The following is a 14,790-nucleotide window of genomic DNA, read 5'->3' on the forward strand; positions in this document are numbered from 1 at the left end:
AAGGATAAAATATTTAGTCAAAATCTTTGTACTTATTTTTGATAATCATAGATATTCTATTTTTATAAAGATGATAATTATTATATTACCAAAAAAAGAAGATAGCTGTTATATGTGGGTTAATTTTATAAAGAGTGTGCTGTTATAAAGTTGATTGCTGCTGTTATAGCAAAATTAATTTTAGAGAACTAAAATATAACATAAAAAATCGATTTTGAAAAAACTTAATTATTATAAAGAGATATTATTATATGTGAATATTATCATAGAGAGGTCTGAGTGTACTTATCATTCCACTATAACTATTCATAAAAAAAATAGATTTTACTTTTGTGATAACTAACAATTTAATTTCCCTTTTTAATCCCTTAAAATACAATCTAATCTTAACACTTTCAAGAAACGACAATAGATGACACCACCAAATTTATGCCGACGCCAGTTCACCCAAAATAAACGGTCCAGATCTCCTCAATTCTCATTCAGCTAATTGGTCTGCTTACCATTCTATCCAGAACTAAGGCAGCCACCCAACATCATCAAAGCACAAAAAAGCAAAAACCAAAAAGATCTAAAACTCTCTTTCTTTTTCTCAATAGTCTTCTAAGTGGGACCCCCTTCATTACACCCCAGGTATTTCAACCACCCACCCAACTCATAGTTACCTAGTGGTCCCTCATGTTTGAGGGTAGGTTCAAAATAGTCCCATAAGTATGCACTGAATAGTTTTGGTCTTTTAAATTTGCTAAAAGTTAACACTTTTAGTTTTTGTCAAATACTTAACCATTTATGTTGGTTAGATTTGACGAAAGCAGTGAAAACAAGAAGTGTTAATCATAAACAATAAGAAAGTCCCATCAAACCTAACATATGCAACATAAAAGACCGCACTACACATCACAAAGATATAAATAAGTAGTAGAAATTGCACCTCAAGAAGTTACATCATACTCTAGAAATAAAAAAAGTAGCAGAAATTAAAAAAATTATACCTCTAAATGTGAGTTCCACTAATTTTTTTTCCAACAAACCTCTTCAGTAAATATTTGATGAAAACTAAAAGTGTCATATTTTGCAAACTTAAAGGACAAAAACTGTTCAGCGCATACTTAAGGGACTATTTTGAACCTACGCTCAAACATAAGGGACCATTTTCATCATTTTCTTGTTACTTATACTACCACCTCAAAAGGGCAAAAAACAAACTGTAAAACTAATAAATACTGTGTTCAGTTCTTGGAAGAGAGAGAGAGAGAGAGAGAGAAACAGTGAAATCTCAGAGTTTCACAAACTAAGCTTTCAAGAATTACCACTCAGGTGACTTTTACATACATATAGTGAAAACCCCACTTGTAAAGTTGTGTTCTTTATGTATATATGTGTATATTTTGTGTATATAAATTAGGGTTTTGATGTGGGGATCTTGTTTTTTTTGTGTTTTCTTGAATTAACTTAAAGATCTGTGAATTGTTGTGTTGATTGTTGTTTTTTGTTTTGGGAAAAAGAATTTGTCTAAATGCAGACTAGGTATATGGAGAGGACTAAATCTATGAAGAGGAACTTAGAAGGTGGTGGTGATGATGATGAACAGCAGCCTGAGAGAAAAAGACCTGCTTTAGCTAGGTAAAGTTGTGATTTTTTTTCTTGAGTTGAAGTGATTTTGTTGCTGTTATGATGTGTTTTTCTTGTTAATTGTGGTATATGAAGGGTGAGTTTTGAGGCAGCTGAAAAAAAGTTCATGTTTTTAGTCACCTTAATTTGAATCTGTGGTGTGAAACTGTGGTAATTGTGTTTTTTTCTGAATTTATAACTTGGGATTTTGATGCAGAAAACTAAATAATACTTTTGACTGTTTGGCTGATTCATTATTGTAACTGCTGAAAAAAGTTAATCCTTTTGAAGTAAAAGTTACTCCCTGCTGTCCCATTTTAACTGTCCTTTAGCTCAAAATAATTCGTCACTTTACGAATTCAAGACTAAAGTTGATTATTGTTTCCAACTATACCCTTAATATTAAAGAATAATGCACGGTATTTAAGAGCAAACAATCAATCTACTTTTATTAAATAAGGGTAACTTAGTAAACTATCCCTTGTATTTCTTGTTTTCTTAATGAGTGTGAAATGAGCTAAAGTGATAGTTAAAATGGGACGGAGGCAGTAGAAACTAGCCAGAGTATTACTACAGTAGTTTCTCTTGCAATCCGAAATTAGTTGTTGGAAGATTGTGGAATTCTTCTTTTGACATATTTGCTTGATCCCACAATTGTAAACTGTGATTTTGCTCTTCTTTTGGTTATAGTCTTTGTATGTATCTAGTGCAAATTTTCACATATTTTGATATTGAGTTTCTTTTTATAGTTTTGATTAATCCATGTTTGACATTTGTGTCACATAATACAATAAGTTTCTTAACAGTTTGCTCAGTGTGCATCTATTGGTATCTGGGAAACAATATACAGGTAAGATTTGTTGGGTATTTCGAAACTGTAACAATTTTCTTTCTGCTTCTTTCTTTTTCCTTTTTTGTTTTTTGGTTCTTCCTTTTTTATTTGTGTGGGGGAAAGCAAAGGGTTATGGAGATAAATAAGTACATGCTTTGGTGTCATTACTTACTTGTGGTGTGCCATCATATTGCTTAAATGCTCATTTAGAGATGTATACCTCTATGCATTTTCTCTGCCTAAAAGAAATCCGAGATATCAAGTCTTAAATGATATTTTATGCAGTGTAATTGTGGAAGCTCTCAAGGTGGATAGTCTTCAAAAGCTCTGCTCATCGTTGGAGCCGATTCTTCGGAGAGTTGTAAGATATATAACATTAGGATTTGGGTTTTCACCTGTCATCTCTCTCTCTCTCTCTCTTCTGAATATGTTTAATGCTGGAGTAGTAATTCCTTTGAAATATGTTTAATGCTGGAGTAGTAATTCCTTTCATAACCGTCAGGTCTCCATTGCTTTTTTGTTACGTCCTAATGTTTGCATTTCTTTCGTTTTTATGTGGAACTTGAACTTGGAAAGTCATCTTGACTGGTTGTAGATATTTGCTCTTATAAGAGTTATCTTCCTTCAACTGTAAAAGCTAGCTTTGTTCTTTCCTTTATGTTTTGAAATTATACCGGTTTTTTTTTTTTTTTTTTGGGTACCCTTCTCTGTACAAGGATCATTTCCCCAAGGCGTAGTTGATTATGCTATTAGGGTGAGAAGATGAATGACCCTTCACATATAACTATATAAAGACGTGTGCATGTATTTGTACAAAATCTAATATTCTAACATTTGGTGTAAATTATCTTTTGCGATTTCAGTTATTCGATGTCTAAGCTTCTTATTGGATTTTCACCATTTGAACTGAACAGGTTAGTGAAGAGGTGGAACGAGCATTGGCTAAATTAGGCCCTGCCAGAGTTGGTGGAAGGTTAGGCTATGACCTATGTTGTTTGGCATTTTAAGTCGTGGTTTTCTTATAGATGCTATTTCGATTTTTTTTTTTTTTTTTTTTGCATTTTTATGCTTCTAGGTGAGAGAATTCTACCTCTTTATTTTAAAAAGGCCAAATAGCCAAATAAGACTCCTGTAGTTGCACTAGATTGTGTTACTGCCCCCGGTTCATGGGGTTTCATTTAGGCAACTAAGTGTTCAAAGCTAGTGTTTTAAACCCTTTTGGACCACCCTGGGAGTTCCTCAATCTCATCATTTGTATTTTACAAAAGCTATTTTCTGAAAAAATTCCAAATCCATCCCCCATTTTCTTTCCTCGTCTTCCTCCTCCCTCTAGAAATCAACGAGGAATGGGGAAATTTTGTCTGAAAAGAAATCCTTCTAGGTGAGAGAGATGAAGTCATGAAGGTCATGTGGACCTTGTGGTTACATTGCATAGTATGTGTGTAGCTCATGTTATTGATTTATCAAGAAAGTTCAAAAACAAAAGAAATTAAGAAGTATGCTTGTAGAATTTTCAAGGAACCTTAATACTTTAGTTCGTTCTTGGTCATCGCTTAGTACTTTCTTTTTTAAGACATAGATGCAGATGCAGTGTGCGCTATGTTGTGGTTCTTTTTCTGAATGTGGAGTATTCTAACTATGTGCTACTGTAATCTATGTGAAGTTGCGTGTTCTTTCCTAGTTGTGCATCTTTAATGGATTTTGGCGATCATTTTAAACGTGTTGTCGTTATTTAAAGAAAGGATTTTCGAGGACATGTGCTCCTTTCGTGCTTTTTGTTCTTTTTAAAATAAGGGGTGTACAGGACAATTTATGCCCACCTTGACTATTCCACTGGCTAGATGTATCCTCTTGGCAACTCTAGCCTTCCGGTACCAGTTTCATTGACCACCTGATCATAGGCCATATTCTTGGTGCTAACAGTGCTGAAATACCTTTTTTCTGATACCACCAGAATGGTTTGTTGTGCATCAGAGATGTAAACATTTCATAAAAAAACGGATTCCACTCTGCCCAAACATAGGTTGGTAGGGGTGCTCAAAAAATGAAAAATAAACATTATTGCACTAGATGTATACAAAATTTTCTACATTATTTGAGTACTGTATATCAGCTTGTTGTGGAGATCAGGGTTAAATCCTAACTGAGACAGAACATTAGGTGATTTTCCTTTCGTCTGCCTAAGCTTTGGGCAGAGTTACTCGTTACCTATGCTGGTGGAACAGTTGGGGTGCATGCAATGTCTGGACACCACGTTATATAAAAGGAGCATGTCTAATGAAACAATTTCAAATATGTTAACATAAACCTAAGGTTGCAGTTTATTGTCTTGTTATTATTGATTCTTCATTTATGCTTACAAAAAAGTGGATGAGGGGAGTATGCTGAACTTCTTTCTTTACGTGCATATTCGCTTTCCAACAATTTCCATGATATTAGAAACAAAAGTAATTTTATGAGACTCAGGGCTCTGGACAAATATTTTTGAAATACCCTATCCCTGAATCCCAGGTTTCTTGATAAACCTTAAGCATATCAAGGTTGGTTTAATAAATTTTAAGCATTTCTGGTCATATGCAATCAAAACAGGTTTTTCTAGTAGATGCCATCCTAAAATCTTCAGGTTTCAGGTCATCTCCTAAGAGAATTGAAGGGCCTGATGGAAGAAACTTGCAGCTTCAGTTTAGGTCTAGGCTAGCTTTGCCTCTGTTCACTGGCGGCAAAGTAGAAGGGGAGCATGGTGCTGCTATCCATGTTGTCTTAATTGACACAAATACTGGCCATCTTGTGAATACTGGACCTGAATCATGTATAAAACTGGATGTTGTTGTGCTGGAAGGTGATTTCAACGATGAAGATGATGAAGGGTGGACGCAAGAAGAATTTGACAGTCATGTCGTTAAAGAACGTGAAGGAAAGAGACCCCTTTTAACTGGTGAATTGCAAGTTACACTCAAGGATGGTGTTGGAACTTTGGGGGATCTAACGTTTACAGATAATTCAAGTTGGATAAGGAGCAGGAAGTTCAGACTTGGCATGAAAGTTGCTTCTGGATATTGTGAAGGAGTACGCATACGAGAAGCAAAGACCGAGGCTTTCACTGTTAAAGATCATCGTGGAGAATGTAGGGTGCTTAGTCTAAACTTTTTGTTGTTACTTTTTCTTGGAGAAAATGACGAAAATGGTCCCTTTTCTTTGGTAGTAGGTTCAAAATAGTCTATCAACTGAGTAGTTTTTGTCCTTGAGTGACCACTTTTGGTCTCTCTATTTACCAAACTCTAATTGTTAAATTTAACCGGAATGGTGAAATAAAATTGAACTACAAACACCAGAAATTTCTGTCAGAACTCCAGAAACGGTAACATAAAAAATTTCACCAGACTCTTGGAATAGAACAAAAATAGCATAAACTACAAAATCTGCATTTTCAAATGTGAGTTCCCGTTAAATATTTTATGTTTTCACAGTTCTGATTAAATTTAACCTGACAGAGATAAAAGTGCTCACTTTTGGCAAACTTAAAGGACCAAAACTGCTCAAGTGATACTTAAGGGACTATTTGAGCCTACTAACAAAGATAGGGGACCATGTTTGTCATTTTCTCCTTTTCCTTATTAACAGTTATTGACTATTTTTGAATTTCTTACTCCCTGCAGTGTACAAGAAACATTATCCACCAGCGCTAAATGACGAGGTCTGGAGATTGGAGAAGATTGGCAAGGATGGTTCCTTCCACAAGAGGTTAAATAAGGCTGCGATATTTACTGTTGAAGACTTCCTTAGGCTTGTGGTTAGAGATCCGCAGAAACTACGAAGTGTGAGTGTCTAGTGGGTTATAAAAAGGAAAAAGTGAATAAAAGAAATAGAATTTAACTTTACATTTCGCTGCACTTTGTCTTCAATATGACTTGTATTTTTGGCAGATCCTTGGAAGCGGTATGTCAAATAAGATGTGGGACGCTTTATTAGAGCATGCAAAGACTTGTGTCTTGAGTGGGAAGCTTTATGTCTATTATTCCGATGATTCGAGAAATGTAGGTGTTGTTTTCAACAATATTTATGAGCTGAATGGCCTTATAGCTGGTGAACAATACCATTCTGCAGATTCACTTTCAGACAGCCAGAAGGTTTTTTTATTCTCTTTTACATATATGAAACTATTTTTTCTCTTTGAGTTTTACTTAGGGTTGATATTAGTGGATGTTCATTCAGCTGACTTTCTCAATATATCGAATTGCGGTTGAATTTGAAGTGTATTCTATGTAATTGTGGTGCTTAACTTTTGATAAAGAACGTGGCAGCTCTTATGGACTTCAAATGTTCTTGTAGGTATACGTAGATTCTTTGGTCAAGAAAGCGTATGATAATTGGAATCAAGTCGTTGAATATGATGGCAAGTCATTTCTGAACATTAAGCAAAATCAAAAACCAAGCTCTTCAAGGAACGAGCATCCTGTTGGGCCAGTGGATTATCCCAACACTTTTGTTAATCAGCTTCCGCAATCACGACTTCCTGTTTCAGTCCAATCTGAGCAATCTTCTTTGGACCCCAACTTGCTAATTGGAGGTAAAATGTTAATTTTCAGGATTTTATACTTTCGTTCGTGGTAAGGACAGTGGTTTCTTTATTCCTTCCTCCATCTTTTTTCTTTCAAATACTTCTGTTTGTTTAATTGATTTGGCTAGTTTATCTAATCCATGAGTCATTAATGGTATGCTTACTGTACTTTGAATCTTGATCCGTTTTAGTGGTCTATTGGCAGAGCTTCGAATTTTTTTTAATGAATATATCTTCTACATTAAATCTTATCCCTGGAGTACATACTGACCATCTTCACTGCTGAGAATAGTAAAGTTAAGTCTTATATATCTAATATAGCAGAAAATACTAATATAATAGAAAAGAAGAATCAAGATTGCCTCCCATAGTGTAGATGCTGCACTTCAAGTAAAGATTTGTGGAAAATCTTATAAATGGCGCATTGTAACTTCTTAGTTTAAATCTAGACTGTTCCTTTTGTTAAACACCCCCCCACAAACACACACACACCAAAAAAAAAAAAAAAAGGGAATGCTCTTAGGCTGTGCTTAGAGTACGTTTACTTGGCAATATGAGGGCAATGCATACTTGTAGCATGTCAAAATTTGATCCCCTTCCCTTCATTTTCATTTTGTTTTTGCTTCAGAAGCTACTTTTGCCTATAGCGTTTGTGCAAATGAGTTTTTCTTAATCGAGATTGTGCGGTGATCTGGAACGTAGCAGAGTTGTGGTAATGGATTCTAGACACACAGGAACTTTTCTAATTGATTGATAATATGTAATAAGGAAATATTGCGGTGAGGTCTTATCATAGATTAGACATTTATATGGTAGCATTGGCAGGAGTTTATAGAAAGCTTCTAAGTCTAGCACTTCTCTTGAGACAAGTGAGTAATAAAATTTGTGATCTAGGTTAGTATGGAATTTGAGTTCAGGAGAGTATATGATGATTAGGGACTGTTGCTAAATCTCGCATCTCCCACCTTGGAAGCCTTGCTAAAATGGGAGCAGAAGACAAAGCTGTATAGGAATGAGGAATCCATTAGTGTGTGTAATTGGTTCACAACTATTACAAAAAGTTTGACATTTTATTTTATTTTCTTGATTATGTATGGTGGTATTCAGGTCAGCTTGCGGGCACCTCGACTATTCCATCGGGTACCTGCTATCTATCAGTCAACTCTGCCCACCAAGGCTCGGGCAAATGGGAAGAAATCGCCTAGTATTTTTATTCTCTATTGGGATTTGAACCTGAGACCTGATGGTTCTCCACACACTTCATTGACCACTAGGCCACATCCTTCGGCCGATGGGAAGAAATCACCTAGTGTTTTTTTATCCTATATGCGTTTGTCATTCTGTGCTTCGTTTGATGATCCTTGGCTTTATTGCTGGTTGAGTTGAATATAATTTCAAGTATGACTCAATTTTTGGGGTGGCTACTCTGAAGGATGAAATAAATCGAAAGAAAAAAGAAAGGTAATGGGGAAGAACGCGAATATCATAGACCTAAATATGCAATAAGGATGACTGAGACTTTCAGTAATAATCTTTTGTGAATATTATGTACCAAATAGTCAGTTCTCTTTGTGATTTTATTAATAAATTTTCTCGAGACAATTTTAGTAGCTCTTATATTTTTGTTCCTTATCCACAAGAAGAGGAGGAAGAAGCTTATGTTGTTGTTTTACTTCCTGTTGGGGCATATGTTAAGTTCTCAAGAGACTTGTAAAAAATGTACAGAAGTAAAAAAGAGTTCCGTAACTCGTGTGACACCAGCGTGATGAGACTGTTGAGTATTGAACTGAAAGATAAGTCAATATTTTGGATGAAAAAAAAAAAAAAAAAACAGAAAGACGAGAGCTGTGGGGTGTAGGAGATATGATTGTGCATTATGGTCCTATAGTTATGCTCTCTATTTCTTTCCCCTGCACTATCAATGTCATAATTCTGTCATCTTTTTATTTGGTGTAACAGGTTCAGGTTATAATGACAGCATGGTTGCTAGGATGCCTTCCCAAAGTCCTATGATGAATTCTAATCCTCGCTCACAGTTTGAGAGCACTCCATTTGCGCCTCAGCAGCAAATAACCAGCACTCATCAGCTCCAAAATACGAGATATGACAACAATGTTGGCCTGGCTCTTGGTCCTCCACAATCATCTTCATTCCAGACACAAAACAATCTTAATCCTTTTGACGAATTCTTGTCTGAGGAGGAAATCCGAATGAGAAGCAATGAAATTCTTGAGAATGATGATATGCAACATTTGCTGAGACTTTTCAGCATGGGAGGCCATCACTCTGTCAATGTGCCTGAAGATGGATATGGTTTCCCATCTTTCATGCCTTCGCCATCTCCCGGTTTTAGTTATGATGAGGACCGTACACGCTCAGGAAAAGCTGTTGTGGGTTGGCTGAAAATTAAGGCTGCAATGAGGTGGGGTTTCTTTGTCCGGAAGAAGGCAGCTGAGAGGCGTGCACAGCTTGTGGAACTGGATGAGGAATAATATCTGGTTTGGAAACGGTAGGGCATTTAGACTTAACCATCGACCATTTGAATAACTATTCACAAGGCTGTGGTCATGAAGGCCCGAGTAATTAGGTTTCGATGCTGCATAGTATATTTTCCGAGGGATTAGTGGAATTTTATTGTTGTTTTTTTCATGTACAGAAGCCTGTACAGTAAATTCACTTTTAACGCTCATTGTTAACTCCATTGTGCTCACTGTCTTTATCTGTTTCAAGATATAATGTAGTAGTCTGCAGACCCAAGGGAAATATGCTTTCAAGAACTCCTGTGTGTTGAATTCTATATGAACTTATATGATAAAAAGGATGCTGATTGGCTTTGCATTTGAGTGTTTAACTTACATTATGGGTGTTGTTCTCTCTCCATTGCCATTTTTAGTGCCAAAAATGATGGTTGATTAACTGATATGAAAGAAAATGATGGTAGCTTCCGAGAACAAGACACTTTATAGATCCTTTTATTTGCAGATCCTTTTATTTGTTATTCAATGTGTTTGTATTTTGTATTTAACTGGTATGAGAGAGAGAATGATGGTAGGTTACAAGAACAAGACACTTTATAGATCCTTTTATCAACAATGGTGTGGTTCGGGTCAACTTGAGCACACCTCAACTCAACTACTCTGGGTAATTGTTAATCCCACCAGAATGTGTACCGGGAAGTTGTATTCTGTAGATCTTTATGTTTGATGGGGTTGGTTTTGCCAAAAAGTGGCCAACATAGATTTTTCAGTTTTTTCTCCCTGCAAACATACTATGTGAAACCAGTCAATGGAGGTTGGCTCGAATCAGTCTTGATGAGTCTCCCTCTTGTAGGTCTATTTAAATGGTGGCAATTTAATGAGAGGAGATTCAATTTCAAAATCACTTTATGAGTGCTTTTGAAACAAATGAGTATAATGGTCTAATCTAATTGTGATTTGAACCTATATCAAATGCTAAGGATTTAAATGATGTATATATCCTTATTGTTCTTTGAGGGTTCAACAAGACACTTTATTTTTAAACATCAAACCAAATCAATTGCGTCTTTTTAAATTTATACAACAATAAAATTGGTTTTTCAACCCCGGTGGGTTTTTCGGGTTTTTTTTTTTTCCGGAATAGTCTTGATACAAAACATATAACTTTTACTTCAGGTGTTTCTTACACAAAATGTGAGAAGAGTGATGACTCAACTTAAAATAAAATATTGCTAATTAACAAGCCATAAAGAAAATGACCGTAATTAAAAATATTAAGTCATGCTAAAATAAGTACGACAAATAAGTATTAATTACATGACCACTCTCTAAATCAATTATGCAAAACAAAGAATAGTGTAATGGTAAATAGAATTTCTTTTGTTAGTATTTTTTGGTTTGTAGATCTTTATATAAAACTTATTGTTCAAAATTCTAAGAAGTTTAAATAATATGATAATAGATAAAAAACTACGAAAAAATTTAAGAAATATTTATAAATTACATTGTTTTTTTATGCCAAAATAAAAGTGGCCCAAACCAAACCAATATCTTTTTTTTTTTCAGTTTTTTCTCCCGGTGCAAACATACTATGTGAAACCAGTCAATGGTGATTAGGTTGGGAACATACATTACCATTATATATAAACGTTAATCAAAAGAGTCTTGATGAGTCTCTCTCTTTTTCTTTTGTATTCTCATTTTACCATCATTGATTTTTCTTAACACAATTTACGTGGGCCTTTGTAAAAGGTGTAATTTGTATCTCTTACTTCGATCGGTTTGATTTATGTGGTTATATTTAAATAACTTAACTTGAAAAAATTTCTTTGGCAACTTAATGACACATAAATGTCTAAGGTTTGTTTTAGATCACAAATTTCAAAAATCTTCATTTCAATTTCAAAATCACATAAATTATATTAGAGTGCTAATTTGAAACAAATACCTTGAATTTTGTATAATGGTCATATTTTATTCGTAAATTGTGATTTTGAATAATTTTATCTATATCAACAAGAAATGATTTATCTACCATTAGATTTAAATGATGTATATATCCTTATCATGTTCTTTGAGGGTTCAAACAATTTTTGTGTAATATTGTCCTAATCTTATTTATTTAAGTCAATTTTTTTGTTTTTTTGTTTTAAAGTAAAAAGCTATCGCTACTTTTGTAGTCCTCACAATAATTTTCAAATTTTTTAAAACTTTTTAATTAATTACTTTTAGGTCCTAATCTTATTTATTTAAGTCAATTTTTTTGTTTTTTGTTTTTAAAGTCTACTTTTCAAAAGCTATCGTAATTTTCACGGTGATTGGTGCTCGATAGAATGAGCTGTTTATATCCATGTTCGAACCCCTAATCCCTAATGAGAGAACATACATTAAATTATGTATTTGTCTTAAAAGTTCATAAACTATGTATAGATTATTTATTTAGAACTAAATAACTCTACACATTTGAATTAAATAATTTCATCAAAATGGAAGTTAAAATATTAAAGAAATCTTTCATATAACTACCCACTCCAGTGGACTACAATGGGTATATATGCAACACTCTGATGTTATAAAAGAAATCAATATGCAAATTAGCTCTTAATTGAAGTATTAAAGAAAACAATAAACAAAACAGATTTACGGTATGCTTATAAAAGAATATATAAACAAAACAAATTTATGATATGCTTATAAAAGAATATACTCGTATCATTTTTATTACTCAACTGTTTCTAATCTTCAAAACAATAAAAGAATCATTACAATAGCTTATAGAGATCACAAATAAAAGAATACTACTATATTAATGGTATGCTTATAAAAGAATATATCATTTTCATTACTCAAAACTGTTTCTAATCTTCAAAAAAATAAAAGAATCATTACAATAGCTTATACAGATCACAAATAAAGAATACTACTATATTACTAATTATTATTTTTTTTACTGTAAATGCTCAGTTATTTTGAACAGTCTGCTGGAAATCCTTGTGGAAACCTCTTAGTATCAGTGCAGTAATTATAAACCATATAATTCTTCTGCACCCATTTCAGCCTTTCTTGGCTTGTGTTATCCAACTCTTCATTCAACCATGAATTGCTTGTTGAAGTTGCTGAATTAGAATTGCAAGATGAAGATGGAGAATTGGGAATACAAGCATTTGCATTGAAGTTTCTGTATGAAGCACTAAAAGGTGCTCGACTCCAATCAGTTTTCACAAGTCCGCCTCTTGTTGCCCAATCATCTGCATCCCATAGACTTGAGTATATCCTCATTGGTTGGTTTTTGGGATATGACACTCCAATTGGTTCTGCATTCTTGTATTCTCTAATTGGTGTTCCATCCACATAAAATCTGTTCCAACCACAAAGACAAGAGAACCCCAAATTAATATTGACACTTTCTAAAAAAACAAGAGAATCCCAAGTCAAGATTGAAACTTCCTAAAAAAACAAGAGAACCCCAAGTCAAGATTGAAACTTTCTAAAAATAACAAGTGAACCCCAAGTCAATATTGAAACTTTTAGGAAACAAGAGAACCCCAAGTCAAGATTGACACTTTTTGAAAAAACAAGAGGACCCCAATTCAAGATTGATTCAAAAGAGTGTAAATTTTGAAGAAAGTTTGAATCTTTAATTACTTACATGATGCGTTGTGGATTCCAGGTGATAGAATAGGTGTGGAAATCAGCAGTTGGATCAAACCATAGATGAAACTGCTGCTCTCTGTCACCTTTGCCTTGACTAAATACATTTGTGTGCAAAGTATAAGGATCACCACTTAAATTCCCCAAGAACTCAAAATCTATCTCATCATGTGTTGGTCCTTGTGATGACAACTGCAATAAGATTCAAAAAATAAATCAGTTTCATTTCACCTCAATAAACAGTATATAATCTAGCTAGCTCAAAAATGTTATAGAAAAAAAAAAAATAAGACTTACATAGTAAGCAGTGACAGTGCCAGCAGAGTTGTTAGGGACAAGTTTGAGCTGCATGTCTATTTTACCAAAGAGATATTCATTCTTGGATTGAAAACCAGAACCAGATATTCTATCAAGTGATAGAGTTAAAAGGTCTCCATTATTGAGTATTTTTGCTCTGCCATCACCCCATGTTATTTCAAATTCTTCATTGAATTTACCTCCAATTGCCACACCAAAAGCACTAACCATAACACATATCACAAATAGTATCTTGGTACAAGAAAAAGAAGTCATCTTTAGATCTTAGGATTTCAAGATTTGAGATTTTTCAAAGTTTGTTGGATGATTTAGAGTTGGATAGCTAGGTGGGGTTTTATAAGGGTTTATACCCCACCCCCCTCCAGAGGGGGGTGGGTTGAAGAAGGAAATAGGAAGGTTCATACTGTAACAAAGTTGTGGGCTTGAAACTTGAAAGAGGTAAAAACTAAGAAGTGGATGGGTGGATACGCGTACTGAGCTGGAAACAGAAGGTTAGCATATTTGTTTGTTTATTTATGGAAGTTGTTGGAAAGAGAAAGCTAAGTGACAGCCAAGACATATGTTTATTTATTATTTGTTTGTTTATTCATGGAATTATCTTATCAAACAAATATTGTAGAGATATTATATAGAAATAGTCTACTTAATTTCAGTGTACCTACCTTTGTGAAGTTCTACTATGTTGCATGGATTTTTTATTTTTGTTCCTGTGAGCTAGCTAATACACACATTTTATGTGATTTTGTTTAATTGGTTTGGAGTTTATAAAGAAAAGATGTCTGAAATTTGTAGTTTTCAACTGCCATGACATTTGCATAGGTAAACTCTTTGAAATTTATGATTGTTAATATAGCATGATATTTTCGTGGCTATAAAATCAAGTATATCAATCTTATTGAAGCTGGATTTTTTTTTGTGAAGCATATCCAAGATACCATCTATACACCTTCGTTCAACCACTTTAGTAGAGCCTTTCATTAAGAAATTTGTAAAAAATGAAGCCTTACGGTCTAAGGTTTGACTTCAATTTAATTTTGGTACGACAACAATATTGACGGTACCATTTATTTGTTAATAAAAACTAACCACGGTTCTTATTCTTACTCTTTCTTTGCCTATACAAGTAAGCCACCAAACTAATCTATATTTTCCAAAATAATGAAAAGAGGTCCACCTTAACATTGATGATGCACATCACTTGTTCTGATATAGACCAAGTGCTTAGGAAATGCAATTGCGGTAATACAAAGAGTAGTTCAAAAAATTCACAGGCACATTCATATAAATATCAAAAGAAGAACAGTACATGCTGATAGATCCTATAAGAACTCAATGGATAGTTT

General features: G+C 34.0%; 2 protein-coding genes across 3 annotated transcripts; one reads left to right on the forward strand and one right to left on the reverse strand.

Moving 5' to 3' along the window:
* Positions 1 to 1,159: 1,159 nt before the first annotated feature.
* LOC132041155 (calmodulin-binding protein 60 B-like) lies at positions 1,160 to 9,839 on the forward strand. Its single transcript, XM_059431973.1, has 9 exons — positions 1,160 to 1,317; positions 1,506 to 1,623; positions 2,729 to 2,804; positions 3,358 to 3,416; positions 5,074 to 5,567; positions 6,100 to 6,260; positions 6,367 to 6,570; positions 6,773 to 7,010; positions 8,961 to 9,839. The coding sequence occupies exons 2-9, from the start codon at positions 1,517 to 1,519 to the stop codon at positions 9,491 to 9,493; spliced, it is 1,872 nt and encodes a 623-aa protein (XP_059287956.1). The 5' UTR covers positions 1,160 to 1,317; positions 1,506 to 1,516; the 3' UTR covers positions 9,494 to 9,839.
* A 2,454-nt stretch (positions 9,840 to 12,293) lies between these two features.
* On the reverse strand, positions 12,294 to 13,764 carry LOC132041156 (probable xyloglucan endotransglucosylase/hydrolase protein 23). Of its 2 annotated transcripts, XM_059431975.1 has the most exons (4): positions 13,427 to 13,764; positions 13,128 to 13,321; positions 12,403 to 12,836; positions 12,294 to 12,372 (listed from the first exon to the last, which is right to left on the reverse strand). In XM_059431975.1, the coding sequence occupies exons 1-3, from the start codon at positions 13,700 to 13,702 to the stop codon at positions 12,443 to 12,445; spliced, it is 864 nt and encodes a 287-aa protein (XP_059287958.1). In that variant the 5' UTR covers positions 13,703 to 13,764; the 3' UTR covers positions 12,294 to 12,372; positions 12,403 to 12,442. The 2 variants fall into 2 exon arrangements, with proteins under 2 accessions (XP_059287958.1, XP_059287957.1); XM_059431974.1 differs by having other exon boundaries at positions 12,294 to 12,836.
* Positions 13,765 to 14,790: the final 1,026 nt, after the last annotated feature.

Source organism: Lycium ferocissimum, chromosome 12 (genome assembly GCF_029784015.1).
Source record: "Lycium ferocissimum isolate CSIRO_LF1 chromosome 12, AGI_CSIRO_Lferr_CH_V1, whole genome shotgun sequence".
NCBI classification, from domain to species: domain Eukaryota; kingdom Viridiplantae; phylum Streptophyta; class Magnoliopsida; order Solanales; family Solanaceae; genus Lycium; species Lycium ferocissimum.